The sequence below is a fragment of the Ailuropoda melanoleuca genome, chromosome 6 (genome assembly GCF_002007445.2).
Source record: "Ailuropoda melanoleuca isolate Jingjing chromosome 6, ASM200744v2, whole genome shotgun sequence".
NCBI lineage: Eukaryota > Metazoa > Chordata > Mammalia > Carnivora > Ursidae > Ailuropoda > Ailuropoda melanoleuca.
The window spans coordinates 94549442-94577347 of record NC_048223.1 but is presented as its reverse complement, the minus strand read 5'-3'; the positions used below and the strand labels follow the sequence as shown (position 1 = coordinate 94577347).

Genomic DNA, 27906 nt, shown 5'->3' with positions numbered 1-27906 from the left:
TCTTAACTCCTCCCCCCCAGTTGAGGAAATTCTTAGAAAGACTTTGCATTTTGAATGAAATCATCAGACATGGCTAGCGACACTCTATACTCTTTTTTTGCCTTAAACATAGACATAATATCTGGAGCTGGAGCTGCCATTTTGAGACATGTGACAGACAAATTTGAAAAGCCACCATGCTGAAGATTTGGGGTGGAAAATAGGAAACACACAGAGAATTTGATAATATTGTTGAGCTGCTGAAACAACTAGACTGTCTATCCACAGACTTTTTGTTATGGAGAAAAATAACTCTACTTTTTAAAAAGGTACTCCTTGTTGGTTTTCTGTTACTTGCAGCTGGAAACATTCCTGATGCATTTCTTCTTCTCTCTACTCTGTTAAGTAAAGGGACTCTGTCTAATATGCTTCCGTTGACTCACCAGTGCCTTTGGGAGACACTTCTTTCCTGATACCGAGACAATCTCCACATTTCTGGCTTAGCAGAAGGCAGGGGGTTCCCCAGACAGGCAGATGGGTTCATGATACCCAGGCGACTGCAGAAATGTCTCTCTGCTATATAATGTCCCTCAGTTCAGTTTCATCACTGGCAAAAATAAGACACCAAATCACTCCATAAAAGCTGAGAAATAAAATTTCTTTTCATCTTTTTCTAATTAAATACTCTTGGGTAGGGTCAGAGTACACCAGTCTTATATTAAATTCTGCTCATCAGCAAACAGTGTTCTAGCAGGGGAGAGACCAGGGAAAGCCTCCCACTAGTGATAGCCAAATCAGGGAATGTTGGCTGGTACATTATCCAGGCGGAAGAGTACTATCTCCTAGTAAGTGAAGTGGTTCTTTAGTAAAGTGGAGAGGAAAGTATTTTAAGAGTCTCATAAGAGACTGAACTTCAGAAAAAGGCATCTTAAGTTTGTTGAATGTAATCTGACTCCTGTAGACAATTCTAGAACCAACTTCAGGCCATGTATGGGGGATAAAACAAGGGCTGAATTAGCCTATAATCATCAAGCTTTTGATAAATATAACTGTGACTTGTAGCATCTTAATTTTCTAGTGTGTTATAGTAGAAAGAAAGATTTTTGGAATTCCCAAACCTAATCAGAATCCATTTTTTAGCTCCTACTAACTCTGACTCTGGGCCAGTTACTTTCCCTGAGCTTTGGTTTCCTCCTTCATAGTACTCCCAACCTCAAAGGATTTTTATGAAGATTTAAATAAAATCAGATGGGCAAAGAGCTGGCACATATTATTACTACTGTTACTTCCACTATTATCACTACCAGTGTTACCACTAACTACCGTCACCGTCACCATCACTACTATTTGCAATAGAAAAGACGAAGCAGGCTTTGCATCACTGTTCTGTTCTAGATGGAGGTACTTATTTTATTTTTTTAAAGATTCTATTTATTTGAGAGAGAGAGAGAAAAAAAAAACACGAGTTGGGGNAGAGAGAGAGAAAAAAAAAACACGAGTTGGGGGAGGGGAAGAGAGGGAGAAGCAGACTCCCCACCGAGTGCAGAGCCCTACGCTGGTGGGGGGAAGCCCACCCAGGGCCAGATGCAGGGCCCCATCCCAAGCTTGATCCTAAGACCCTGAGATCATGACCTGAGCCAAAGTCAAACACTCAACTGACTGAGCCACCCAGGCATCACTAGACAGAGGTATTTAAGATGAAGAAGACAAACCTACCTTTCAATGAATGAAGAGGGAAGATCATAGAATCAAATTTCTCTACCCTGTTGAAACAAATCACCTTCCTTTGGGTTTTAGAAGGACCATCTGGCAGGTGAATTGTCCTTGCTGTTTTTGGTCAGAGCCGGGAGCCCTGCTGTCCGCATGCCCTCAGCCTGACTCTGAAGTAGTGTTGACAGCCTTTCAGGAAGCATGCCACCTGCTTCTGCTGCCTTTTTGTTTGCAGGGCTGTGAGTTTCCATTTCTGTCCTCCAGGAAGAATTTATGATTTCCTCCCTAGTACCCCCTCTCCTCTGAGCCCCTGATTGCAAAAGATAGCTCTCCTCACCCCCTTCAGACACTGCAGGGCTATTATTTAAAGTCTGCTCTCCCCCAGCCAGAGGGAGCGTTCTCCACTGATGAATACAATGATGATAAAAACATCGCTTCTGTTTTGTTAGGAAGGCTATATCTTTCTTTAAAAAAACAAAACAAGACAAAACCTTTTTCCTTTTGCAAACTGTAATGCACTTGCACTATGGAAAACCAGATAAGCAAAACAAGAAACATAAAACTGCCCATAATCAGAGTGCATCAGTATTCACAAACAACGTGCTTGATTTCAGTCTTTTTCCTGCGCATATTTACATACTTTATTTTCAAACTGGAACCTAATCATACTCCATACTGTAGTCTTCAGTATATTTTCATTAATCAGTGAGAAATCAACAGCTTTCCATCTTTCAACACCTGTTTCTAGCACTGTTTGTTTCCATGGAATTTGATTATGTGGGTACCATCATTTATTATTTATTTTTTTTTGGTTTATTATTTAACCAATTCCTTGTTGTTGGGCATTTAAGTTGTTTACAAATTTTCACTATTATTAACAATGCTATAGTTACCAACAGCCTTCTTACTCATTCATAATTTTCTCCCTGGGGTCTATGCCTAGCGGATGATTTGCTGGGAGGGCTACGAATATTTTAAAGGTTTAAAAAATTCCTATTACTAAATGGCATTCCCCAAAAGGCTCTGTCAGTCTGCAGTGGGTGTGGCAGCACCTTAAACCAAGGTGCTTTCTCAGCAGATTCTCATACAGCCCTATATGATAGGGCAGATGTGATTGTACACATTTTGGAAGCTGAGTGAACTCAAGTGCAAAGAGGTTACAAAAAAGTACCCCCAGGTAAATCAATGAAGTGAGTTGCCAGAGAGATCTGTGTTTGATAAAACAAATTCTGAAGGACAGTTAACAAAACAAAGTGACTATGGCAGCTGCTCTGGAGCTCTACTTTCTGAAAGTAATTAGATCTTGGGGACAATTGTCGATTAAGTTTTTGGCCATAAAACCATGTCATCAGCAGATAGAAGAGCGCTTACCTTTCTGATTTCTGTCCTCAGGGCAGGCACTTGGAGAGTCAGGAGTTCAGCTCAATCCAAGATTCCAGAATGGTTAAGTGACTTGACAAAGACCACTCAGTGAGTTAGTGGCCAAGTCAGGACTGGAAGCCAGGTGTCCCCCCTCCTGGATGACTGCTTTTTGTGACAAACAATGTCCTCTGAGACAATTGGGCTGTCACCATTGACAATGTCCTTCAATCTTTTAGTTTTATAGACTAGAGCAAAGAGCTGGGGATCTTGTTGAAAAGGCAAATTCTGATGCACTCGGTCTGAGATAGGGCCTAAGGTTCTGCATTTCAACCAAATTCCAGCTGATGTCTAGGGTCCAGACCACTCTGAGTCACAAGCAGCTAGAGAATGGCTCAGATAAAGACAAAGCAATGATCTAGATAAAGACAGGCCTTATTGATAAATTGTGTAGCATTTAAATGTTGGTGACTGGAAAGGGAGTTGCTGGTATTTACGAGTCATAAAATAAAGGTCTTGTCCTTTTCCATCAGAAACACTATGACAGAAGACCAGCTCAACAAGCCAAAGGCAGGCCTGGGGCTGTGGCGGCCAAGTGATGTTCAGACACACCCATCAGCAGCACAGTAAGTTCCTCTGTTGTGAGGAAGCTGGGGCAGCAAGACAGCCAGAATAAAAGCCACTGTGTTTAACATTCCAAAGGCGTTCCCAGTGCCTCCCAGAGTCCTCATTAACTACCTGGAGAATTACCAACTTCTCAAATTCTCGGATGGGATGAGAGCCTCCTTCCACTGTCTTTCACCAAACCTTATGACACCTGGATGACGGAGAAGTTGCACTTGATGAGGAGAGAAGAGGAAACAGCCTGGGCACAGAAACAGAAGAACTTTGGCTTGTGAGATTTCAAAATCACAGGCATGGCTTACCCTCTCACAAGTAGAGGCAAAAGATGTCAGCGTTATTAGCAGTCCTGGGCACAGAGCTTTGGGATTGCAATAATAACTGTTTTCACCGCACGGGGAGTAGGCGAGGGAGGGCCTTTTGGTGCACAGAGGGGTGAGGGGCTGTGTCCAGCCTGGGCCAACCACGGGGCCAGGGAAGGAGCACTGTGAATGCTAGTTGTTTATTTTTTCTTCCACATAAACTGCTCACTTATTAGCACTGGCACTGCAACACAACAGTTTCCGGTAAATACGCTGAGCTGCATGAAGTGGCAGACAAGGTGAGGCTCAGATGCTTGAGCAGAGGGTGCTTATTTCTTCTCTTTGCTCTTGTCGTAGTCCCACTTGGCTGAGAAGCCCTGGGTCGGGCTGACCTTCATACCGAGCATCCTCTGGGTCGGCTTGGCCACCCACTCCTCTTCAAAGGTGTGTGGGACAGGGCCGTACACACAGTGCTTCTCCCATTTCAGAACAGGAGCGGGACACCCCAGGAGAACATGGCGGCGCCCACAACCGTCTTGCACTTGTGCGTGCTCCTGTTCATATCGGCAAAGCTCTCGCTGAACTTACTGCAGCACAATTCAACATTTTCATCAATGGAGAGGATACTCCCGGGGGCCTCCTCCTTTTCTTTCAAGGTCTTCCGGCTGGCAGAGACAATCTTGACGTGGGCTGCATCAGGCAAGGGATAGTCGCGCCGGTCGACAGAACTCGGCAGAGCATAGTCTTCACCCTTCTCGACATTTCCATGTGCTAGCATACACACGGAGGTGGAAATAGCTCGCTTCTTGCCAGTGAGGCTAAATACTCCGGTCACCAACGTTCTTGCAGCTCTTGCGGGAGCGGCCAGCTGAGGCTGCCGCCTTCGCCCCCTGTGCGCAACCGCAACGGAAGAGTGCTCTTTCTTTGGACTTGGAACCAGGAAGTGCTGGCTTTAAAACTAGAGTAACAGGATCACAGGGAAGCATTTTAGAGGTTATAAAATCCTAGCATTTAAAAGTCACGTTCCCTGGAGTTCTCAAGATTCTATGTGAACATGTTTCAAGGACTACTGTTTTCTGTGAGGTATAATGGGATGTGGGGCTGGTCCTTACCCACCCCCACCCCCATTCTAGCATCAATTTATATCTATTTTATACACTGGCATTCTGAATATTATTTATTTTTGTGAAGGGTTGTTTACTTAAAATTTGTTCTTTTTTAACTTCCTCACTTGACAGGAAAGGAAGGTGACTTTCTGATACTTAAAGCAAGTTCATGATGTAACACAAGGGTCTTCACCTCCACCCCCACTCCCTCACTGTGGTGGTGCCATGTTACTGTAAGTCAAACAGGACCCAGAACACCTGGCTGAATTCTTTTCTGTCAGAGAGGCCCAATTATTTTTCTCCAGTTCTCCAGTTCCCAAAATCCAAACTAGTGCCCAGATTTATAATATTTCACATACAGCATGGTCTGGAAATAGGACTGACCTAAGTTGTGGTGGACAGGGTTGTCCGTGTGGTGTGATACCTACCCATCTAACTGGAGTTCCCACCATGGGTTGGGCCAGCAGTTTTCAAATGAACTCAGGTGTCAGTGTACCTGTGAAACAGCAGATATTATTGACTTACTTAATTCCATAAGACAAATGAGAAACCAGTCTTCCAGCAGAAAAGCCAGCTGGTAAAGCACACAGAATAACTTTGTAATCACACGCACTTGCGTTAGTCATTAAGACCAGTCACACATGTTTTGGATCTCCTGGGCACATGTTGAGCTTGCACTTCTCCATTTTCTTTCACAGGTATTGCCATATAACATGGTTTGGCCAAAGAAATGTGAGTGGAAGCTTTTAAAGTCAGTGCATGATGCTCTTCATTCCCTTCCCTCTAGTACAGTCTTCGTGGAAGTCTACGTTGAGACGGAGCCCTTGTTCACCAGAGTCACAGAGTTGCTATGATAAGTAGAGCTTCTTTGCCAACATACATCAAACGTGGTATGAACAAGAAATACATCTTTGTCTGTTTAAGCCATTAATAGTTTGGAGTTTTGTTACCATAGCAAAACCTAGCAAATTCTGACTGATACATTCATTAAAAATAAAGTAACAAGCTGTTAAATGGAGCACTGCTGATTTCTTCCTAACTTGTCTGTTAATTCACGTGTTCATCTCCAACTTTAGAGAGCTGCTACCTTATAGCCACACGATTGGAAAATTCATATTAAAAAGATTTAGAACTGTATGGGGAAAATGATACTAAATGGATAATAACTACACAAGCTGATTAAAGCTTATAAATTATCTTACATGCATTAAAATAGATCACAAAGACAGCACAACAATAATGACAAAATCATGATATATGATATTTAATGATATCAAATACCAAAATCAATGATATTTAATAGCTTAAATTAGTATCAATGGCATCTGAATCATTGATTTCCATTTATCATCCCCTCTTCAAAAGGACTTCTTCAGGATTACTCTTCTTAACATGCTAAGAGATTTTTTTCCTGAGTATTTCAGGCCTTCCTGATTTAATGACAAAAAGTAGTTGCCATTCATCTCCCCTTGTCTTGCTATGATACCAGATAACTAAAATAATTTGGGTTTTTGATACTGAAATTATTTTGTGCAATCCGTATTTAATTTTGCCCTCAAAATCTCTAGTAGGTATATACTCCTAAGTTCGGTTCATGCCAATGTCACATCAGTTTTTATGTGGCTTTCAAGTAATTTGGTACCAATTTTGGTTCCAACTTCACATAACTGTATGGCTCTAAATAACTTACTCAGCCTTTAAGTCCTAATTCCTAATTGCAGAAAGAGAGGGGATCTGATTGGCTCAACTTGAGCCAGGCGTTTACTCTTGATGCAATCAGTTGTAGGCAGAAGAGGATCATGTGGAAAATAGGACTGCCTTTTCCTAGCTATAAGGTAGATGGAATTCCAGAGAGGAGAATGAAGGACATTAAGGGCCTCTTTAGCACAGAGAAATGAGTATACTTAGCAGGAAATGCTTGTGGTTACAACAACAAAAAATTTATAAAAGCAAAGTGCATATTCCAGAATTCCATGTGAGGGATTGGAAGATGTTATTGTTTCATTTCTTCCTTGTTTATTTTGTTGACTACTAGCATTTGCTAGTGGAAAGCAACATTGGGTGCCAAAAATGTAAGAAAAATTTACTGGAGAACTTTAAATAAAATTTTTATCCACCAATTTATTTTTTGTATAAATTAGGAAAAGCTCTTAATTTTTTTTTTTATTTTAGTGGCCTAACACTTTGAGTTGGCTTGTAGGATATTGTAGAAACATTGAGTCAGACAATAAAAGCAAGAGCATTATTTTCATAAGCCTCAAGTGGTCATAAGGGTAGGGACAAAGCAGAGGTTCTGATCCTTTTCTGTCCACAGAGTCATTAGGGGACCTTAAAAACAATGTAATATCCTCACACACACCCCAGAATGACAACCCAAGAAAACTGATGACCCTAAGTTTGCGTGAAGACGTAAAATACTGAAACTCTCTTATAGTTCGGGTAAGACGTATAAATCGGTAGTCACTTGAAGCAACTGTTCCACAGTGTTTATTAAAACTGAACATAGGTATACCCAAATGACCCAACAATTCCATTCCCAAGTACACACTCCAAAGAAATGCTCACATTTGTTCACTGAAAGATATAAGCAAGAATATACACTATTTATAATATCTTTAAACTGGAAACTACCCAAACGCCCATCAATAGTAGAATGGATCACAAATCGTGGTATAGTCACACAATGAAATACTGTTCTGCAATGGGAATGAACAAACTATAACCACAGCAAACAATATGGATGAATCTTAAAAGCATAATTCTGAGAAAAGAAGTGAGACATAAAAGGACATTCTGTGCATTTCCTTTACATAAAATACAAAAACAGGCAAAAGCAATCTATGTTTTGGAAATCAGGATAGCAATTATCGTTGGTGGGAGTTTTAGGTGCTGGAGATCTTCTGTTTCTTGGTCTGGACTCATGGGTGTTTGTGAAAATTCATTAACATCTACATTTATAATCTATTCACTTTTATGTAGACATGCTACACTTGGATAAAAAATCTATTAAAAAAATCATGGGGCGCCTGGGTGGCACAGCGGTTAAGCATCTGCCTTTGGCTCAGGGCGTGATCCCGGCGTTATGGGATCGAGCCCCACATCAGGCTCCTCCGCTGTGAGCCTGCTTCTTCCTCTCCCACTCCCCCTGCTTGTGTTCCCTCTCTCGCTGGCTGTCTCCATCTCTGTCGAATAAATAAAATCTTTAAAAAAAAAAAAGGAAAAAAAAATCAGTGATGCTCAGACCCCATTCTAGAATAATTCTGACTCTCTGAAGGTGGAGACTGAGTACAGCATTTTACAAAGCCCTCCGGGATATCTTCATTTATAGTCGGGGTGTGAGCTACTTACTAGTCAGTGGATTGAACCCTGGCCTGAGAACTGAGAAACCTGGAGTTTGATTCTGGCCTTGGGTAAATCACTCTCCTGCTCTGGGTCTTGGTTACCAAGTGACTCAGCAGGTGACTGTAAGGTCCCTTCCAGACCTGTCGATCCTAAGGCATTAGTATGACTCTGCTAATCCAATACATTAGTTGACATGAGTGGGATATGATGGAAAATAGATCCGGTGTGGAGATACATGCCAGGATTGTGCTCCAGCTGTTTATTGGCCCAGCACAGTAGTGTGTCCAAGGGTGGGTGGTGTCCGGATGAAGGTGTACAGAGGATATGGGAACCTACTTTTTTCTCTTTCACAATTTTACCTGGAGGTGGAACGAAGTAGAATTTTTTTAAAAAATTTTAATTCCAGTATAGTTAACATACAGTGTTATATTAGTTTCAGGTGTACAATGCCAAGTGGAAATTGAATTCCCTTTTTTCAGTTTGATCTCATTATCTCTTTGGAATAGGCTGTGAATAGTCTGGGAAATACAGTTTCAAAAAATATCAACACTTGGTGGAATCCTATGGGTCATTTGGCTTAGTTTGCAACCATTTAAAAATAAACTGTTCCCCCCACCCAAAAAAATAAGCCCCCCCGTTTTTCAAATTAAATTTTTGCAGAATCCAAAATTATACCCAAATAACAAAAATGAATGGGTTCCTTGGGAGTTAAATGTTCATTTTTTTTAGTGAACAGTATTTCATTTTTTGAGGAACAACTTCTGTGATCCAACTTTCTAATTTTATAATTGGGTGAATGGGATCCAAACAAGAGAAACAACTTGTCCTAAGTCACACATCAATTAGTGACGAGCCAGAGTGAGTCCTGTCTCCTGACGCGGTGATTCTTCCGTGCATTCAGCAAGTGTCCGCTGAGCATCTACAAGCACCAAGTACTGTGCCAGGCTTGTGGGGTCCGATGGTGGACGAGCCATGGTGAGCATGGGGTTGCCAGTCCTTCATCTGGGCCTTGTCGCTGAGGTCTAAGCTGGTGTCTGTCACATTCATCTCTGGTTATTCGCAGAGCAGGGTCTGGCTCTCCACAGTCACCCTCGGGATGGCACTGATGGCACAGGACTCTGAAAAGGCTCCCTGAGGCTGCTTTGGGGATGGTTCAAGACAGGCTTGGCTGCAGGTGTTAACGTGTTGGTGTGGTGCCACTCCAGGTTGCCCCTCACTGAAGGGTGTCAAACAGCTGTGCCGAGGAACACTGATCCTCAGCTGTCAGAGGAATGCCTAGACTTGGGTCTCATTACTTTAGTTGGGCTACTGATCTTGGCTGAGGCCGGGACCCTCTCTGTGCTAGAAGCAGCTGTGGTTCGAGAACCTGTGTTATAAGTAAAGATTCATGAGAAATGAGGGACTATGACTTAGGGTCTGTTTTGCCAATCACATCTCCCACCATCGCATTTTTTACACGGTACGTTACAAAGCCCCTGGTACTCCTAGCAGGCCTCCCAGGGACCCTGGATCAGGGGTGGGGGGATACACGGAAGCTCTTGGTATCCATGGCTTAGTGGATCTTTGTCACTCTTCCCTCCAAACTGCTCATATTTCTCTAGTTTAAATATTGAGATTCTGTATACAATTTTATTCTAAAAAAGACTTCGGTGACTAAAAATGTTCGACCACCACTGCCCTATCCAAAAGCTTTCCTGATGACCAGTGAGAATCAGTCTATTATCATTATTATTATTATTATTATTATTATTATTTTATCTTCATGAATACAATCTCACAACCTTTCTAGATTGGGAGAGTCTGCCTTACATAAAAAATTAAGTTCTCCTGTGGCAGTTTAAGTCTGTTCTAAGCATCTCTATAATCTACGAAGTGGAGGGTGGGGACTAGCTGATGACTGGAGCGGCCATAGACATAGTCATAGTGTGTCTTCCCTGGCGTCAGCCTGCCTTCCCACCCCTTACTGCTATCCTGACGTGGCTCTCAGGCTCCTCCCTCTTCCTACCATATCTCGACTAACCAGTCACCTGCCTTATTGCTGCGGGCTGTTGCTGGGAGAAGTCTTTGCTTATTTCTGGAAAACTATAACCACATCATTAGGTTGAGATACAAATATGGTCATGTTTCAATCTCTTTGTTTCCAGTTAGTTGTTTTAGCTTCTCTTCTCTTAAGAGCAAAAAGACTGATATCTGCTTTTGAAGCTTACCTCCTTCAGAATTAGCCAAAAATCACAAGGGGCTATCAATACTGTTTGCAAATCTAGACAGAGAGAGTACTGGAATGCTCTATCATTCCAACAGTGTCACTATTTTGGTTACGGCATTCCATCCCTCACTGTCTGCGGACATTTGTCCAACGATGCAGAGAGCTGTGAGTGATCAGAGCAGGGCTATGACCCAGGGTCATGGTTTTCAGTGCTCTCATGTGCTCAGTGGATGCTTCCAAAGCATGATACTGGTCAGGGTGATTAGGGTCCAAGGGACCCTGTGTCCTGTGTCCTCACCCTGTGCCACACCAATTGCCTTAACTTTGTGTTAAACTCAGGACACCAGTCCAGGGCTTTTACCTTGGGGCAAGTTCCTTCTGAGCCATTAGTGTCCTTTCCTGTGAGCTGGACCATAGTCAGGGCTAACTGCTTCTATCCTCCTGCTCTGGGAAGACAAGTGTGGTTGTGGTCCCTTCCCTTCCAGAAGGGCTCTTTCACAAATTGCTTCTCACCCTCTCCTGGCTCCCCTGTTCTAGGGCTCTATGTACAGAGGTGCAGGGAGGGGGAAGCCTTGACCAGACCACAGGAAAGATTCCCTATGCCTCCCCTTTCCCAGACAAGGGGTCACTCAAGTGATTTTTCCCATGGAGACAAAAGTCTGCCCCAAGGTGACTAACTGTCTCCACCTCTGGACACAGAAAAGGCTGGCATTGCATAATTTCCCTCAGCAGTCACCCCTTTACAAATAATGCATTAACTCCCGCAGTGACTCAGTATGTCACACCCGGGGCATTCATATCCTAGTCTGACAATCTGCTTTTTCTTAAACATGCTCAGAGCTTCGCTGTTTTTAGGCCTGTGCTCTACTTCTTCCTTCTCTCTCGTCCAGAAATGTTTTCTCCTCAATCTCTTTCTCTCTCTCTTTTTTTTTTAAAAAGATTTTACTTATTTATTTGACAGAGAGAGCCAGAGCACAGGCAGGGGGAGCAGCAGAGGGAGAAGCAGGCTCCCCACTGAGCAGGGAGTCTGATGGGGGGCTTGATCCCAGGGTCTGAAGGTAGACACTTAACCCACTGAGCCACCCAGGTGCCCCTCCTCAATCTCTATCCATAAATGCTGCCTATCCTTCAGACCCACTCAGAAATCCTGTCCAGAACCACTCAGCTCTTCCTGGGTACCTAAATTGAAGGCCACAAAACAACCAATTCTCCCTCTTCCTGCCTTTTGGTTCTGCCTTATCGACTACACTCCCTTGGCCTCCCTGGCTTTCAAGCCAGGTGGTATGGCAGGGTGGAGCCACTTGGTCTGAATCCTGGCTCACCGTGTTTTTGCTATGTGGTCTTAGGAAATGTACTTAGCCTTTCTGAATCTTAGCTGTAAAATGAGGATGGTGATAGTTCTTGCTTAATGGAGTTATTGTGATAGCCATGGATAAACCATGCCTGGTACATAGAAAGTTATTCATTCGGTAAGTATTTATTGTGGGTTTGCAACGTGCTGGACCCTGAGAATGTCATGGTGGACAGACCACATTCCTGCCTTCATGGAGCTTACATTTTAGTGGGAAAGAAACACAGGAAACAAACAAATTAATAACAGCAAGAGCTGTCCTATATTAAGCTGTTTCTATATGCCAGTCATTGCTTTAGGTATTTTCATTAATTATTCTCTTTTGTCCTCACAAAAACACTCTGCACTCCATACAATTATTATCTACCAACAGACAGGAAACAGAAGCTCAGGGAGTTACCAATTTCCCCAAAATCATACAGCCAGAAAGTGGTGCAGCTAGGACTGGAACCCAGACAGTAAGACTTCAAAGTCTGTCCTTAAGTGTTAGGAAGAAAATAAAGCCAGGAGGGAGGAAAGAGAGTGAAGGTGTGTGTGTGTAGGGGGCAAGGGAGATGGGTTAGGACTCTTGAGAAAGTGACATTGAGCTGGGGAACATCAGGAGAGGTAGGCGGAAGGGCAAATACAGAAACTCTGAGGCAGGAACGAGCTAGTGTTGTGCGCGCTGGCAAGATGGCCAGCCTAGTCAGGCCTAGTGACTGTGGGGGTAGTGCGTAAGGTGAGCTGGGGGAGCTATTAATAGTGATGATTTTATCTGCTATCAGTTTCCAGCCTTATAATTACAATTCTTGTGTCTCCTGGTAGCCTGTGAGGCAGAGACAGTGTGTCTTGTTCATATTTGCATATGCCCACAAGGCCCAGATCTATGCCTTATTAAATAATAGACATTTAATATTTTGTTGTTATTGAATTAGATTTTCAATCTAATTGGGAAAACATGGGCTCTGCCAAAAATGAGAGATGACTTTGCATCCTGACCAAGCCACCTCCTAGCATCCATGGGCAGCTCACTCTCCCTCTGGATCTGTTTTCTCATTTGCCACATCCAGAGAGGTCACATTTCCTGTAAGGAATTTTTTTCAGGATTAAGAGATAGAATGCAAATAAAGCAGCTGGTACATGGTGGATACTCAATAATTCCTACTTCTTAACCCTTCCCCTTCTCCTAATACTCTGTTCTTCTGTCCTTAGAAGCATCTCCCAATCACCCCCTTAGAAAAAAAATTTTTTTAATTCCTTAAATGCCTTGGAAAACTGGCCTATCCTATACCCCAGATGATGTCCGTGGGCAAAATGGCTCCTTCATATTGTCTGAACTCTATGGAAGCTTGAGGCATAACCTTGGATCAACTTGTCCTGGTCAATCCTTGCTCCAAATGTTCCTTGTGGGGATCCCCTTGAGAGTGAGCTAAGATTTCGGAACTGTGCACTGCCTCAAAGCTCACCCAAGCAGAATCTCTCAGCCCACTGATGCCAGCCAATCGGGGGTCGCATGGGCATCTGTGGGAACAGCCACTTATTGGAGAGCCAGGTTGCAGCTGGGACCTGGGCCACGTGTGCAGTGTGATTGCCTTCTCCTTGCCAGCTGGGCCTTTTAGGAGACCTCGTGGTCCCTCCTGTAGACAAATGATTCTTATCTTAGCTTGTGGTCAGTTCCTGGATGACACCCTCAAATGGGAGGCTACCCTTTTCATTGTTGGTCGCTTCCATCCCCTCAAGGAACTGGAGCCTTTTCCTACTCTTGCCTGTGACCTAAGACCTAAAACTTGATTCCTTGTTCTTCCTTCTGCCTTAAACTTATTTTGTGGCGAATCATCTGAAGCCTATGACCATTCCAGAGCTAAATTTGACTCCCCTGCTAGGAGTTTCAGCACATACGTAATATGTAAGAAAGCAATTTACAGGTGTGCTCCAAAGTCTTGGAGTCCGGTGCGGCCTGGCTACATGTATTCCAGTGATTGCCTGGTCCGTTCTGTGAGTCTGCTCAGCCCCAGCTTTTAGTCCATCTGCTACTCCTTTCCAGCTGGACCTCAAGTCCAGCTCTTCTGCAGCCACTAACTGCTATCGGTTCCTTCTCTTGGATTCCACACGCACTCAGAAACCTGTAATATTTCTTTCACCTGGGCCCCTAAGCCAGGGGAAAGTTTTCTCAGTGTCCATCATCTCACTCAACTTCAAATGGTTATCTTTTTTGTAGGCAGGTAGGCACTTAGTCTCAGGCCTTCCTTTTCCTTTTCCTTCCCCTTCGCTCAGAAAAGAATTTATGTTTACAAAACAACTCTAGGTATATCAGGATTATTATTAGTCTCAACAAAAACAAAGAAGGTTCAAAATGTTGACTGAAACTGACGACTCATCATTGCCATGTAAACATGTGTGTTCGTTTTCAATATATTGCTTCAAATATATTCAATTCATTTGAATTGAATTAGTTTTTCATGAATATACCAGGTTATATTTCAGAAACCCAACTGAATGCTTAGTGTGTATGTCTCAGCTAAGATGCTTTCTGCCTTATCACGAATACTTCGTAGGCGATCCTTTTTCACGGTCCTTTCAAGTGGAGCAGGTGCTGATGGGCTGGGGGTAGAAAGAGGTAATAGTCATGATCATGGGAAGGCAGAAGCTGGGCTGCAGTTTGATCGAAGCTGCAACCTTATCTATCATCCACCAGATTAACTGCAACAGAGCGGGTGGGCCTCCCTGCATTACAGCTGTGGGCACATGGCTTTGGCAACTGTCACAAGACCAACACAGCTCAATATAGAATCCACGTGCTAAGTAGGCTCTGGAGGCAGAGGCTGTGGCCTGTTTAATTTTGCAATGCCGGTGCCTGGGCCTGGTACATCATTGGTACTCAATAAATAGTTGCTCAGTAAATGAATAAATCAAGATATGGACTAATATAAGCACTATAAGATTTTTAGAAGACAGATATTTTGAGTCCCGTCCCCGAGCCCACCGCGGAGCCAGCCGGGCCCGCCGCCCCTTACCTTGGCCTGGCATTTCCGATGACAGGAGAAGCTGCAGACTGCGAGAGGGCGAGACACAGAAAGAAAGTTTAGCCGCGAGGAACTCGAGGTGTTCAAGCTGGACTTTTTTCAACTGATCCATTTCTTTGGACTGTTTCATTGTGAGCTGTAAAAAAGAAAAATTCTGATAGGGCTAGAGGATAAGATGGCGGAGGAGTAGGGGACCCCTTTTTCAGCCGGTCCCCTGAGTTGAGCTGGATAGGTACCAGACCAGCAGGAATATCCACGGAATCAGCCTGAGACGCAGGAAGATACATCTGGATCTCTACAAATGAACATCTCCAGCGCTGAGTATCGAGGTACGAAGCGGGGAGCCGTGAAACCGCGCACAGATATCGGAAGCTAAACAGAAGGGGGAGGGAGCCGCCGTGTCAGGGCGCCGGGAAGCGGTAGACAAGGGGGAGCGGACAGACCGCGGACCCGCACGCTTGAGACAGCAGGCTGAGAAGGGAGCTCCGGGAGCGGGAGCGCACGCGGGACGGCTGGCGGTTGGCGGGCCACCTGCACGGGGGAGCAGGCGGACTCGCGGACGGCACCCGCGAGACAACAGACTTAGAACGCGAGCTCCAGGAGCGCGCGCGCAGGGCGGCTGGCGGGCCACCTGCACCGGGGAGCGGGCGGACCGCGGACCCGCACTCTGGAAACGGCAGACTGAGTCCGTGAGCCGGGAGCGTGCACCACCAAGCATCTCACGGAGCTCCGGAGCTCCGGTGTGCTCACTGGATCGAGGCTGAGACCGGGAGCTCCGGGAGCGTCCGCGGGGCGGCTGGCGGCTGGAGGGCCACCTGCACGGGGGAGCAGGCGGACTCGCGGTCAGCACCCGTGAGACACCAGACTGAGACGGGGAGCTCCGGGAGCCCGCGCGGGGCGGCTGGCGGCTGGCGGCTGGCGGGGTTGGAAACACAAAGGACAGAGACGTGCCGGCCCTGGAAGTGAGGGCTGGGACGCCGGGTGTGGGGCGCACAGCCCGGGATGCTGCAGGGTTGAGCAGCACCAACAGAAACAGAGTTAAAGTGGCCAGAACATCAGTGGAGAACGATCCGCGATCCCTCTGTTCTGAGACAGAGGCTGAATTTCAGCCGCTGCTGCTCTCTCAGAAGAGGCATAGCAAACCGCCAGGGAAAGCCGCCAGAGAACAAAAGCCCGGAAATACCGGCTCACAGGGTGCCCATCCCCATCCCCCCTCGCAAGGGACACAGAGACTCTACCCAAACAGGGTTTTCTGAGTACCGGCAGGCAGGCCCCTCCCCCAGAAGGCAGGCTGAAAAATCAAGAAGCCCACAACCCGGAGCGCCTGAGTGGCGCAGTCACCAAGCACCTGTCTTCGGATTAGGGTGTGATCACAACGCTCCGTAAGGAGTCCTTCATCGGGCTTCTCCACCGGGAACCTGCTTCTTCCTCTCCCACTCCTCTGCTTGGGTTCCCTTTCTTGCTGACTGTCTCTCTCTCTCTCAAATAAATAAATAAACTCTTTAAGGAAGAAGCCCACATCCCTAAGATCTCTATAAAACAAGGGCGCACGGCCTGGGTCCCAGTCAACACTTGGGCTCTGGACAACCCTGCAATCTCTCTTCATCAGAATGACGAGAAGGAGAAGTCCCCCCCAGCAAAGAAAAGATAATGAGTCTGTGGCCTCTGCCACAGAATTGGCCTCGGCCACAGAATTAATACATATGGATGTATCCCAATTATCAGAAATGGAATTCAGAGCAACAATGGTCAAGATGATGAGTAAACTTGAAAAAAGCATCAGAGAAAGCGTTGCTGAGAATATAGAATCCCTAAGGGCAGAAATGAGAGCGAATCTGACAGAAATTAAAAACTCAGTGGGCCAAATACAGTCAAAACTAGAGGCTCTGACGGCCAGGGTCACCGAGGCAGAGGAACGCGTTAGCGAATTGGAGGATGGGTTAGTAGAAGAAAAAACGAAAATAGAAGCTGGTCTTAAAAAAATCCACGCCCACGAATGTAGATTACGGGAGATTACTGACTCTATGAAACGATCCAATGTCAGAATCATCGGCATCCCTGAAGGGGTGGAGAAAAACAGAGGTCTAGAAGAGATATTTGAACAAATTGTAGCTGAAAACTTCCCTAATCTAGCAAGGGAAACAAGCATTCGTGTCCAAGAGGCAGAGAGGACCCCATCCAAGCTCAACCAGGACAAACCTACGCCACGGCATGTCATAGTGCAATTCGCAAATATTAGATCCAAGGATACAGTATTGAAAGCGGCCAGGGCAAAGAAATTTCTCACGTACCAAGGCAAAGGTATCAGGATTACGTCAGACCTGTCTACAGAGACCTGGAATGAGAGAAAGGCTTGGGGGGGCATTTTTAAAGCTCTTTCAGAGAAAAACATGCAGCCAAGGATCCTTTATCCAGCAAAGCTGTCATTCAGAATTGATGGAGAAATAAAGACGTTCCAAAATCGCCAATCATTAACCAATTTCGTAACCACGAAACCAGCCCTACAGGAGATATTAAGGGGGGCTCTATAAAGGTAAAAAGGCCCCAAGAGTGATACAGAGCAGCAAGTCACAACCGATACAAAGACTTTAAAGAGAAATGGCATCATTAAAATCATATCTGTCAATAATCTCTATCAATCTAAATGGCTTAAACTCTCCCATAAAACGCCACAGGGTTGCAGATTGGATAAAAAGACATGACCCATCCATTTGCTGTCTACAAGAGACTCATTTTGAACCCAAAGATGCATTCAGACTTAGAGTAAGGGGATGGAGTACCATCTTCCACGCAAATGGACCTCAAAAGAAAGCTGGAGTAGCAATTCTCATATCAGATAGACTGGATTTTAAACTAGAGGCCATAGAGAGAGATACAGAAGGGCACTATATTATTCTTAAAGGAAGTATTCAACAAGTGGATATGACAATTATTAATATATATGCCCCCAACAGGGGAGCAGCAAGATACACAAGCCAACTCTTAACCAAAATAAAGAGACATATAGATAAGAACACAGTAATAGTAGGGGACCTCAACACCCCACTATCAGAAATAGACAGAACACCCTGGCAAAAACTAAGCAAAGAATCAAAGGCTTTGAATGCCATACTCGACGAGTTGGACCTCATAGATATATATAGAACACTACACCCCAGAACCAAAGAATACTCATTCTATTCAAATGCCCATGGAACATTCTCAAGAATAGATCATGCTCTGGGACACAAAACAGGTCTCAGCCAATACCAAAAGATTGAAATTATCCCCTGCATATTCTCAGACCACAACGCTCTGAAATTGGAACTCAACCACAAGGAAAAACCTGGAAGAAACTCAAACACTTGGAGGCTAAGAACCATCCTGCTCAAGAATGACTCGATAAACCAGGAAATCAAAAAACAAATTAAACAATTTATGGAGACCAACGAGAATGAATACACAACGGTCCAAAACCTATGGGATACTGCAAAGGCAGTCCTAAGGGGGAAATACATAGCCATCCAAGCCTCACTCAAAAGAATAGAAAAATCTAAAATGCAGTTTCTATATTCTCACCTCAAGAAACTGGAACAGCAACAGAGGGACAGGCCTAACCCACTGACAAGGAAGGAGTTGACCAAGATTAGAGCAGAAATCAATGAATTAGAGACCAGAACCACAGTAGAGCAGATCAACAGGACTAGAAGCTGGTTCTTTGAGAGAATCCATAAAATTGATAGACCACTGGCAAAACTTGTCCAAAAACAAAGAGAAAGGACTGAGATTATTAAAATTATGACTGAAAAGGGAGAGGTCACGACCAGCACCATTGAAATTGCAAGGATTATTAGAAACTTTTATCAACAGCTATATGCCAAAAAACTAAACAATCTGGAAGAGATGGAGGCCTTCCTGGAAACCTATAAACTACCAAGACTGAAACAGGAAGAAATAGATTTCTTAAATAGGCCAATTAACTATGAAGAAATTGAGTCAGTGATAAACAACCTTCCAAATAATAAAACTCCAGGCCCAGACGGTTTTCCTGGGGAATTCTACCAAACATTCAAAGAAGAAATAATACCTATTCTCCTAAAGCTATTTCAAAAAATAGAAACAGAAGGAAAGCTACCAAACTCATTCTATGAGGCTAATATTACCTTGATCCCCAAACCAGGCAAAGACCCCCTCAAAAAGGAGAATTACAGACCGATTTCTCTAATGAATATGGATGCCAAAATCCTCAACAAGATCCTTGCTAATAGAATCCAACAGTACATTAAAAGGATTATCCATCATGACCAAGTGGGATTCATACCTGGGATGCAAGCATGGTTCAACACTCGCAAATCAATCAATGTGATACATCATATCAACAAGAAAAGACTCAAGAACCATATGATCCTCTCAATTGATGCAGAAAAAGCATTTGACAAAATACAGCATCCTTTCCTGATTAAAACCCTTCAGAGTGTAGGAATAGAGGGTACATTTCTCAATCTCATAAAAGCCATCTATGAAAAGCCTACTGCAAGCATTATTCTCAATGGGGAAAAGCTGGAAGCCTTTCCCTTAAGATCAGGAACACGACAAGGATGCCCACTCTCGCCACTATTATTCAACATAGTACTAGAAGTCCTTGCAACAGCAATCAGAAGACAAAAAGGGATCAAAGGTATCCAAATCGGCAAAGAAGAAGTCAAACTGTCTCTCTTTGCAGATGACATGATACTCTATATGGAAAACCCAAAGGAATCCACTCCCAAACTATTAGAAGTTATAGAACAATTCAGTAAGGTGGCAGGATACAAAATCAATGCCCAGAAATCAGTTGCATTTCTATACACGAATAACGAGACTGAAGAAAGAGAAATTAGGGAATCCATCCCATTTACAATAACACCAAAAACCATGCGTTACCTTGGAATTAACTTAACCAGAGACGTAAAGGACCTATATGCTAGAAACTATAGATCACTTTTGAAAGATATTGAGGAAGACATAAAAAGATGGAAAAATATTCCATGCTCATGGATTGGAAGAATTAACATAGTTAAAATGTCCATACTACCCAGAGCAATCTACACTTTCAATGCTATCCCGATCAAAATACCGAGGACATTTTTCAAAGAACTGGAACAAATAGTCCTTAAATTTGTATGGAACCAGAAAAGGCCCCGAATCTCCAAGGAACTGTTGAAAAGGAAAAACAAAGCTGGGGGCATCACAATGCCGGATTTCGAGCTGTACTACAAAGCTGTGATCACAAAGACAGCATGGTACTGGCACAAAAACAGACACATCGACCAATGGAACAGAATAGAGAACCCAGAAATGGACCCTCGGCTCTTTGGGCAACTAATCTTTGATAAAGCAGGAAAAAACATCCGGTGGAAAAAAGACAGTCTCTTCAATAAATGGTGCTGGGAAAATTGGACAGCTACATGCAAAAGAATGAAACTTGACCACTCTCTCACACCATACACAAAAATAAACTCCAAATGGATGAAAGACCTCAATGTGAGACAGGAATCCATCAAAATTCTAGAGGAGAACATAGGCAACAACTTCTATGACATCGGCCAGAGCAACCTTTTTCACGACACATCTCCAAAGGCAAGAGAAATAAAAGATAAAATGAACTTATGGGACTTTATCAGGATAAAGAGCTTCTGCACAGCCAAGGAAACAGTCAAAAAAACTAAGAGACAGCCCACGGAATGGGAGAATATATTTGCAAAGGACACCACAGATAAAGGACTGGTATCCAAGATCTACAAAGAACTTCTCAAACTCAATACACGAGAAACAAATAAACAAATCATAAAATGGGCAGAAGATATGAACAGACACTTTTCCAATGAAGACATACAAATGGCTAACAGACACATGAAAAAATGTTCAAAATCATTAGCCATCAGGGAAATTCAAATCAAAACCACACTGAGATACCACCTTACGCCAGTTAGAATGGCAAAGATAGACAAGGCAAGAAACAACAATTGTTGGAGAGGATGTGGAGAAAGGGGATCCCTCCTACATTGTTGGTGGGAATGCAAGTTGGTACAGCCACTCTGGAAAACAGTGTGGAGGTCCCTTAAAAAGTTAAAAATTGAACTACCCTATGACCCAGCCATTGCACTACTGGGTGTTTACCCCAAAGATACAGACGTAGTAAAGAGAAGGGCCATATGCACCCCAATGTTCATAGCTGCATTGTCCACAATAGCCAAATCATGGAAGGAGCCGAGATGCCCTTCAACAGATGACTGGATTAAGAAGCTGTGGTCCATATATACAATGGAATATTACTCAGCTATCAGAAAGAACGAATTCTCAACATTTGCTGCAACATGGACGGCACTGGAGGAGATAATGCTAAGTGAAATAAGTCAAGCAGAGAAAGACAATTATCATATGATTTCTCTCATCTATGGAACATAAGAACTAGGATGATCGGTAGGGGAAGAAAGGGATAAAGAAAAGGGGGGTAATCAGAAGGGGGAATGAAACATGAGAGACTATGGACTATGAGAAACAAACTGAAGACTTCAGAGGGGAGGGGGTGGGGGAATGGGATAGACTGGTGATGGGTAGTAAGGAGGGCACGTATTGCATGGTGCACTGGGTGTTATACGCAACTAATGAAGCATCAAACTTTACATCGGAATCTGGGGATGTACTGTATGGTGATTAACATAATATAATAAAATAAAATTAAAAAAAAATAGAAGACAGATATTTTATCCTTTCTCAGGGCCTTGAAGGATGAGACACGAGATGGTTGCATAATACATTATTAGGTAGAGAAATCTAGAAAAACAACGTAGACTGAGAAACTACCAGCATACCTCTGAGAAGATGGATATAGCTGTTCAGCTCGGTGCGCGAAGAGTCACACGTGGTGTCTCTTTGTTAAGCAAATGTAAGCAGACACATATTGGCCTAGGAGAAAGCTGTAATGGAGATTTGTTTAGCGCCTTCTCCCTCTGATCTGTAGCTCTCTGAAGAAGGTTGTGTCAATTTGCCTGCAAGGCCCTTCTGAGAAGGGGAGAATGGGAGCAGAGTTTGGAAGTGAGGAGAATCTGATGGGCATGGACCAGGTGGTCAGGACTTTGAACTGACTAGCAGACTACCACTCCAGAGAGGGACTTACCCTGAGGAAAAGAGGAGTCTGGCTTCGTGACTTCAGCTTTACCAGGCTTAATGATGGCTGTGGAAGTCACTAGAATAAAGCTCTGAGGGCATGGCTCAGCAGATAGCTGTGATTGTAAGAGCTGTAACTGGCAACCTGGATTAGGACCTGGAGCAGGGCATAACCACAGGGCAGACACCTATCCCAAGATGGTGCAGGGCAACCCTTAACTGCACGAGGCAACAAGAAGTAAACAGATTTTCTTTTCTCTTCCCTTCTCTTCTCTGCCCCTCCCTCCCACTTGTGCTCTCTCTCTCGCTCTCTTTCTCAAATAAATAAATAAAATCTTTTTAAAAAAATAGGTGTATATTAGTTAGGATTCTCCAGAAAAACAGAACCAACGGGAGATGTGTGTGTGTGTGTATCTGTATAAAGATATTCATTATAAGGAATCAGAGGCTGAGAAGTCCTGAGATATGCGGTCAGCAAGCTAGAGAACCAGGTGAGTCGGTGGCATAAGTTCCAGTCTGAAAGCCAGCAGGCTGAAGGCCCAAGAAGAGGTGATGTTTTAGTGGGGGTCCAAAGGCTGGGAAAGACCAGTGTCACCGCTCGGGCTGGCAGGAATTCACTTTCACTCAGCCTGTTCATGGTACTCAGGTCCTCGTGAGTTGGATGAACTTACCCACCTTGGGTGGGGCAATCTACCTTCCTCAGTCTATCAATTCAGATGTTAATCTCATCTAGAAATACCCTCACAGACATACCCAGAATAAGGTTTCACCAAATTTCTGGGGCCCCTGTGGACCAGTCAAGTTGACAGATCAAAGTAACCATCACAGGTGTTAGGTGCACAGGGGTCTGGGGTTGTACGAACACTGTCGCCTGCCTACCCATTCTCCTCAGCCTTCCTACTAGAGCTCCAGTTCTGTTCAGGATTATATTTCTGCTCCATACAGCCACCTGCTTTAGGGAGGCTGACCCCCTCCAGCTTGAGAGGGATCGATCAGAAGGAAACGCCATGCCTTCTGCCAAAGATTGATTCAGGAGTGGCTATGTGACCTGATTCCGGCCAGTCCTTGAAGGGAAGTTGCTTCTCATGAAGAAATGGTCTTTCTTCTTCCTCTCGCATGGATGAGGCCCGAATGTGATGCCTGGAACCGCCATCTCGTGGCGGGTCTGACAAGGAAGCTGTAACCGAGAGGGCCAGAATAGAGCCCTGGAGGAAAAATCTCCAAAGCCTATTCACCTCGCTGAACATCTGTTTTGTGAAGTATCAACTTCCTTACTGTTCATTTAAGTGTTGAGTCAGAATTTCTGTCACTTGCAGCTGTATCCTACCTGCTAGAAAAATGAAATAAGACTGGGGGCTTGGCTTAAACAAAGTATATGAGGTTTTCTTTATTCTGGGACTTCTCAATGCAACGGCCTTCATTATGTGGGCAAGTATCACAAATATCCAAGAGTAGCCTGTGATGGGCAGCATTTCCCAAACAGGCACGACCACGCAAACCTGTGCGCAGAAGGAGCCCGTGAGCCCGGTCTTCTACAGAAACACCAGCAGGCGATGGGGAGACTTGTGGGACTTCAAGCAGGCAGATAACACCATGTGCTCAGGAACCCCCACCTTTCACTCTCCAACCACCCCGGGGATTATGTCTCCTGTGCTCATAAAATGTAAGGAAACTCAGAAGTCGCTCTTCAGAAACAGGTCACAAGCCCTGACTTACTCTACTACTCGTCTCAGTCTCCTTCTGGTTCTCAAATTCTGTGGGACTCGAATGATTTGGTACATTCATCTCGGAGCTTTGAACAAAATTCCCCTTCTTTCTTTAGTCACTTGCCAACATCTGTGAATGGAGTTGAAGTTGGCGAGATATACACACACACACGTCTTTGACCCATCTTTTTCTGGAGTTTGTTATTTTAAAAAGCCAGTTGAATGAATCCTTGCTCAGTGGGTCTCTATCATTCAAGTTTTACTCAGATTCTGACTACATATTTTATTTCTCTGTTTTTTTCCCCCACCCGCTTCAGGGAAATGTTAGAATGTTGTCTGTTAGTGACAGGGTAGACAGAATGGCATAAAACAGAAGAATCTACTGCATCGCCGATGGGAAAAATGGCTTCTGTGGGTTTTTTTGATCTATGTTAAATTAAACCTGGTTTTCAAACTGAAACCACTTTGGCCTCAAAAAGAAAGAAAAGAGGAAGAGGAAAACTACATGGCAGGGCTCTGCATAAAGTGACTGGACCCCATATGATATCGAAGAACCGTGTAACTTTTGGGGGGCCAGTTACCCTCAGTTTCCTTCTCCGTGCCATGGAGCGCTGGCGGTGTCCTGCCAGGAATGGCATGCTGGGAACTGCGGGATGTGGCAAACAGCAGAGTCCCTGTGAGGATGAGGTGAATGTCGCTGGTGTTCCCTGCCCTCACGGGGCGCTGCAGGCTGTCTGTGGAGGGTGGTGACTTATGAACTGGGGGCCATGGAAAGAGATACTTGCTTGCTCTGTCACAGTCTCTCCTTTGTTAGAAGAAAGGCCCCATTCCTACCCCAAAGCCCAAACCTCGAAGACCTCCCCTAGGAATTCCTCTTTCATTCTTGGAGGACCACGCTGCTCCGCCTGGGCCTCTCAGTGATCCATCTAACTCGGTGGGTTGCCCAACTCAGAAGTCCCTTACTTCTCTGTTGACTGAGACCGAATCAATATGGCAGTTGCTTTCAAAAGCCCAGCTAGGGTCAGGAAGACCAGACGAGTGGACTTTCATTACAGGGCAAGGATTGCGTGTTTCTTCTGACCGGGTCATTATCGGTTACAGGACGAAGAGGAAGCCCGATTGCCAATCAACACAGTGAAATTAAAAATTAACATGCTCCTGTTTGCTCAACTATAATCTTTGAATCAGTCAACACCCAGAGGCTGTGCCAGTTGTCTGATTTGAGGGGGGCCACAGACTCTGCTCAGAGACCAGCCCCAGATAAAGAGTTAACGCTGAGTCCAGTTGGCAGGACGGGCATTTCCTGCTCAGGGAGGAGGTGGTGGGGTTTTGCCCAGGCCTAGGAAATTCTAGTCTCTTCTGGTCTCCAGGGCAGCTTCTCTGCCAGCCTCTCTTAGCAGGCCCAACCTCTGCCCTGGCTTGCCTGCCAACCCCCCAGGGGCCCTCAGCTCTGAGGGTGCAGGAAGCAGAGTCCCAGAGGAGGACCACGTAAGAGGGAGCTCCCAGCACAGAGGAAGAAGCAAGACTCACTGACCAAACCCAATATTTGTGCTGGAAGGGCCTTAGGAACAATACTGCTGACACCTCATTTTATGGAAGAGGAAAAGAGGCCCAGAGAGGGTCAAGGTTTGCCTGAGGTCACACAGCAGGTTAATGTCAGGGCTGTGGCAAGAACCTAGTCCTGATGCCTAGGCTTGGGGGTCTATTGCTGTTCCGGGACACCCTTAGCTTCTTGGTGGGCCTGCCAGTTTCCTCTCTCCCCTCCCACCCCCATAGCAGCACTGGAATGGCCCGGAGCATGGTCCGTGTTCCCAGGATAAAGTTGCTCAGGCTGGGCCGGGGGAACGCCTTTAACCACCTCCTAGGGTCAAGCTAGTGAGGTCTGGAAAGTGGTTGTGAGGGGGAAACCACACAGCACTGACCTCATGTTTGCTTCAGTGCCAGCATGAATAGCCTTGGGGATGGATGTGTGTGTGTGTTGTGTGTAATTACACACACATGTGTGCAAACATAAGTAGGTGTGGATTACGTGTGTGTGTGTAGCTATTATAGTTAGATCCATATTGAGTTGAAGGAATGCCCAAAAAACAGTGTTAAAGATGCAAGTTGCTGAAAAACAAATTTAGTGATGATCCTGTTTTTAGATCTGAACGTCCCTGATGAGTGTTTATATGTGTTTGTAACAGGTCAGAGAAAGATATAGGAGCATATATCCCAAATTGCTAACACTGAGAATACTGAAGGATTCAGATTATTAAAGTATTATCTCTGCAATATCTGGCCTGTTTTAATTATAAAAACCTTATAATTAGGGACGCCTGGGTGACTCAGTTGGTTAAGCATCTGCCTTCAGCTCAGGTCATGATCCCGGGGTCCTGGGATCCGGTCCTGCGTGGGGCTTCCTGTTCAGTGGAGAGCCTGCTTCTCCCTCTCCCTCTGCTGCTCTCCCTGCTTGGGCTCTCTCTCTCTCTTAAATGAATAAATAAAATCTTTTTAAAAAATAAATAAAAATCTTGTAATTACAGAATCTTTTGAAAAAAGATTTATTTGAGAGAGAAGGAGAGAGCATGGGGGGAGGGGGAGAGTGAGAGGGACAAGCAGACTCCCTGCTGAGCAGGGAGCCTGAGGGTGGGGGGTCTGGATTCCAGGACCCCCTGAGATCATGACCTGAGCCAAAGGCAGACGCTTAACCAGCTGAGTCACCCAGGTGCCCCATACAATCTTGAATAAAATAGAAAAGAGGGGCACCTGGGTGGTGCAGTTGGTTAAATGTCCAACTGTTGGTTTTGGTTCAGGTCATGATCTCAGGGTTGTGACATGGAGCCCCGAGTTGGGCTTCACACTCAGCGTGGAGTCTGCTTGGGATTCTCTCTCCCTCTCTCTCTGCCCCTCCTCCCTGCTTGCTCTCCCTCGCTAAAAATAATAAATAGATCTTTTTAAAAATAAAAAGAGTGTGTAATTATGCATGCAAGTGAATATGTTAATGCGTGTACACATGTCCATATATGTCTAAGTGTTTACATGAGTGTGGGTGTACATGTGTGTATATGGGGGAGGAAGTCTCAGGTGACAGCTACGGCTTTCAGTACAAATTCCAGACTCGGGTCACATCCTTCAACGCCTGCACTTTGGAAAGAACCCTTAAGGATATGCTCCTTACTTGAAACTTTTGACGTAAACCTTACCTGCGTTGCAGGTGTGGGCTGTTCCAGGGGTCCTTGCTTAACTGAATGGCGCTGAATAAGTCACAAATGGGAGAGGCTGGAGGAGAGGCCGCAGCCTTGCAGCCAAGACCACTGGCGGTTTAGAGGCTTCCCCGGGAAAATCCACGTCCTCTTGCGCAGTGCTTGTGGGGCAGCTCCAGTGTGCAGTGCTGCGTGGCGCAGGAAGTGGCTTCCCCGGGAGGACGGGAGGACCACTGCAGAGAGCAGAGGAGAGGGAGCGCTCAGAAGGCTCAGCCGGGGTGCGTCCGCGGGACTTCCCAGGCACCCGGATTTATTAGTTGAGTTGACTAGGGCTCAGTGAAGCAGTTAAAGCTGGTTTCCTGCTGACCTGGGCTTTCAGATTCCCATCTAGAGCTGCAAGAGTCCTTTTTTACCAACTAGTGGAGAGAATGACTTTTTCCTAATGTTGGGTGGGTTACTGTGTGTGTGTGCGCGCGCGCGCATACGTGTATGCTTGTGCGCTCGCATGCACTTAGGAAGAGGCAGCCCTGCCCCCTCGAGGACACATGCCAAGACTGACCTAGGGTGTCCTGGCTGTACTGGGCCGCAGACCTCTGACCACACACGGTGCCTTTGCGATAGAAGCCAGCCTTTCTAGGGAGCTGCCGTCCTTCCTGCTCTAAATGCCACTACGTCCCCGCTCCCCACAAGCTGGTTAGCAGCAGCTTGGGGAGTTTTGGGAGAAGGGATTTCCTGTGCCATTGGACCTTCTCCTTTGGACAGGTTTCTGGGGATGAGGCCGCTGGAGCCAGGCTGGTGGGAGCAATAGGCAGCGGAGTTCTGGCATCTTCCTGATCGTCTGGGTCCAGCGAGTGAGGGGGGTCTGTCCTCCAAGAACTGGGGGCACAGCTGGGGGGAACTCCCCCCCCA

The 27906-nt window shown here is 45.1% G+C and overlaps 1 protein-coding gene across 1 annotated transcript; it reads right to left on the bottom strand.

Moving 5' to 3' along the window:
• Positions 1-4300: 4300 nt before the first annotated feature.
• Positions 4301-24901, bottom strand: LOC100465059. The gene is given in 5 exon segments (XM_034663606.1): positions 4301-4482; positions 4485-4861; positions 12988-13039; positions 14970-15114; positions 24776-24901. Coding segments are annotated over 5 exon segments (882 nt in total).
• Between the last annotated feature and the right edge of the window lie 3005 nt (positions 24902-27906).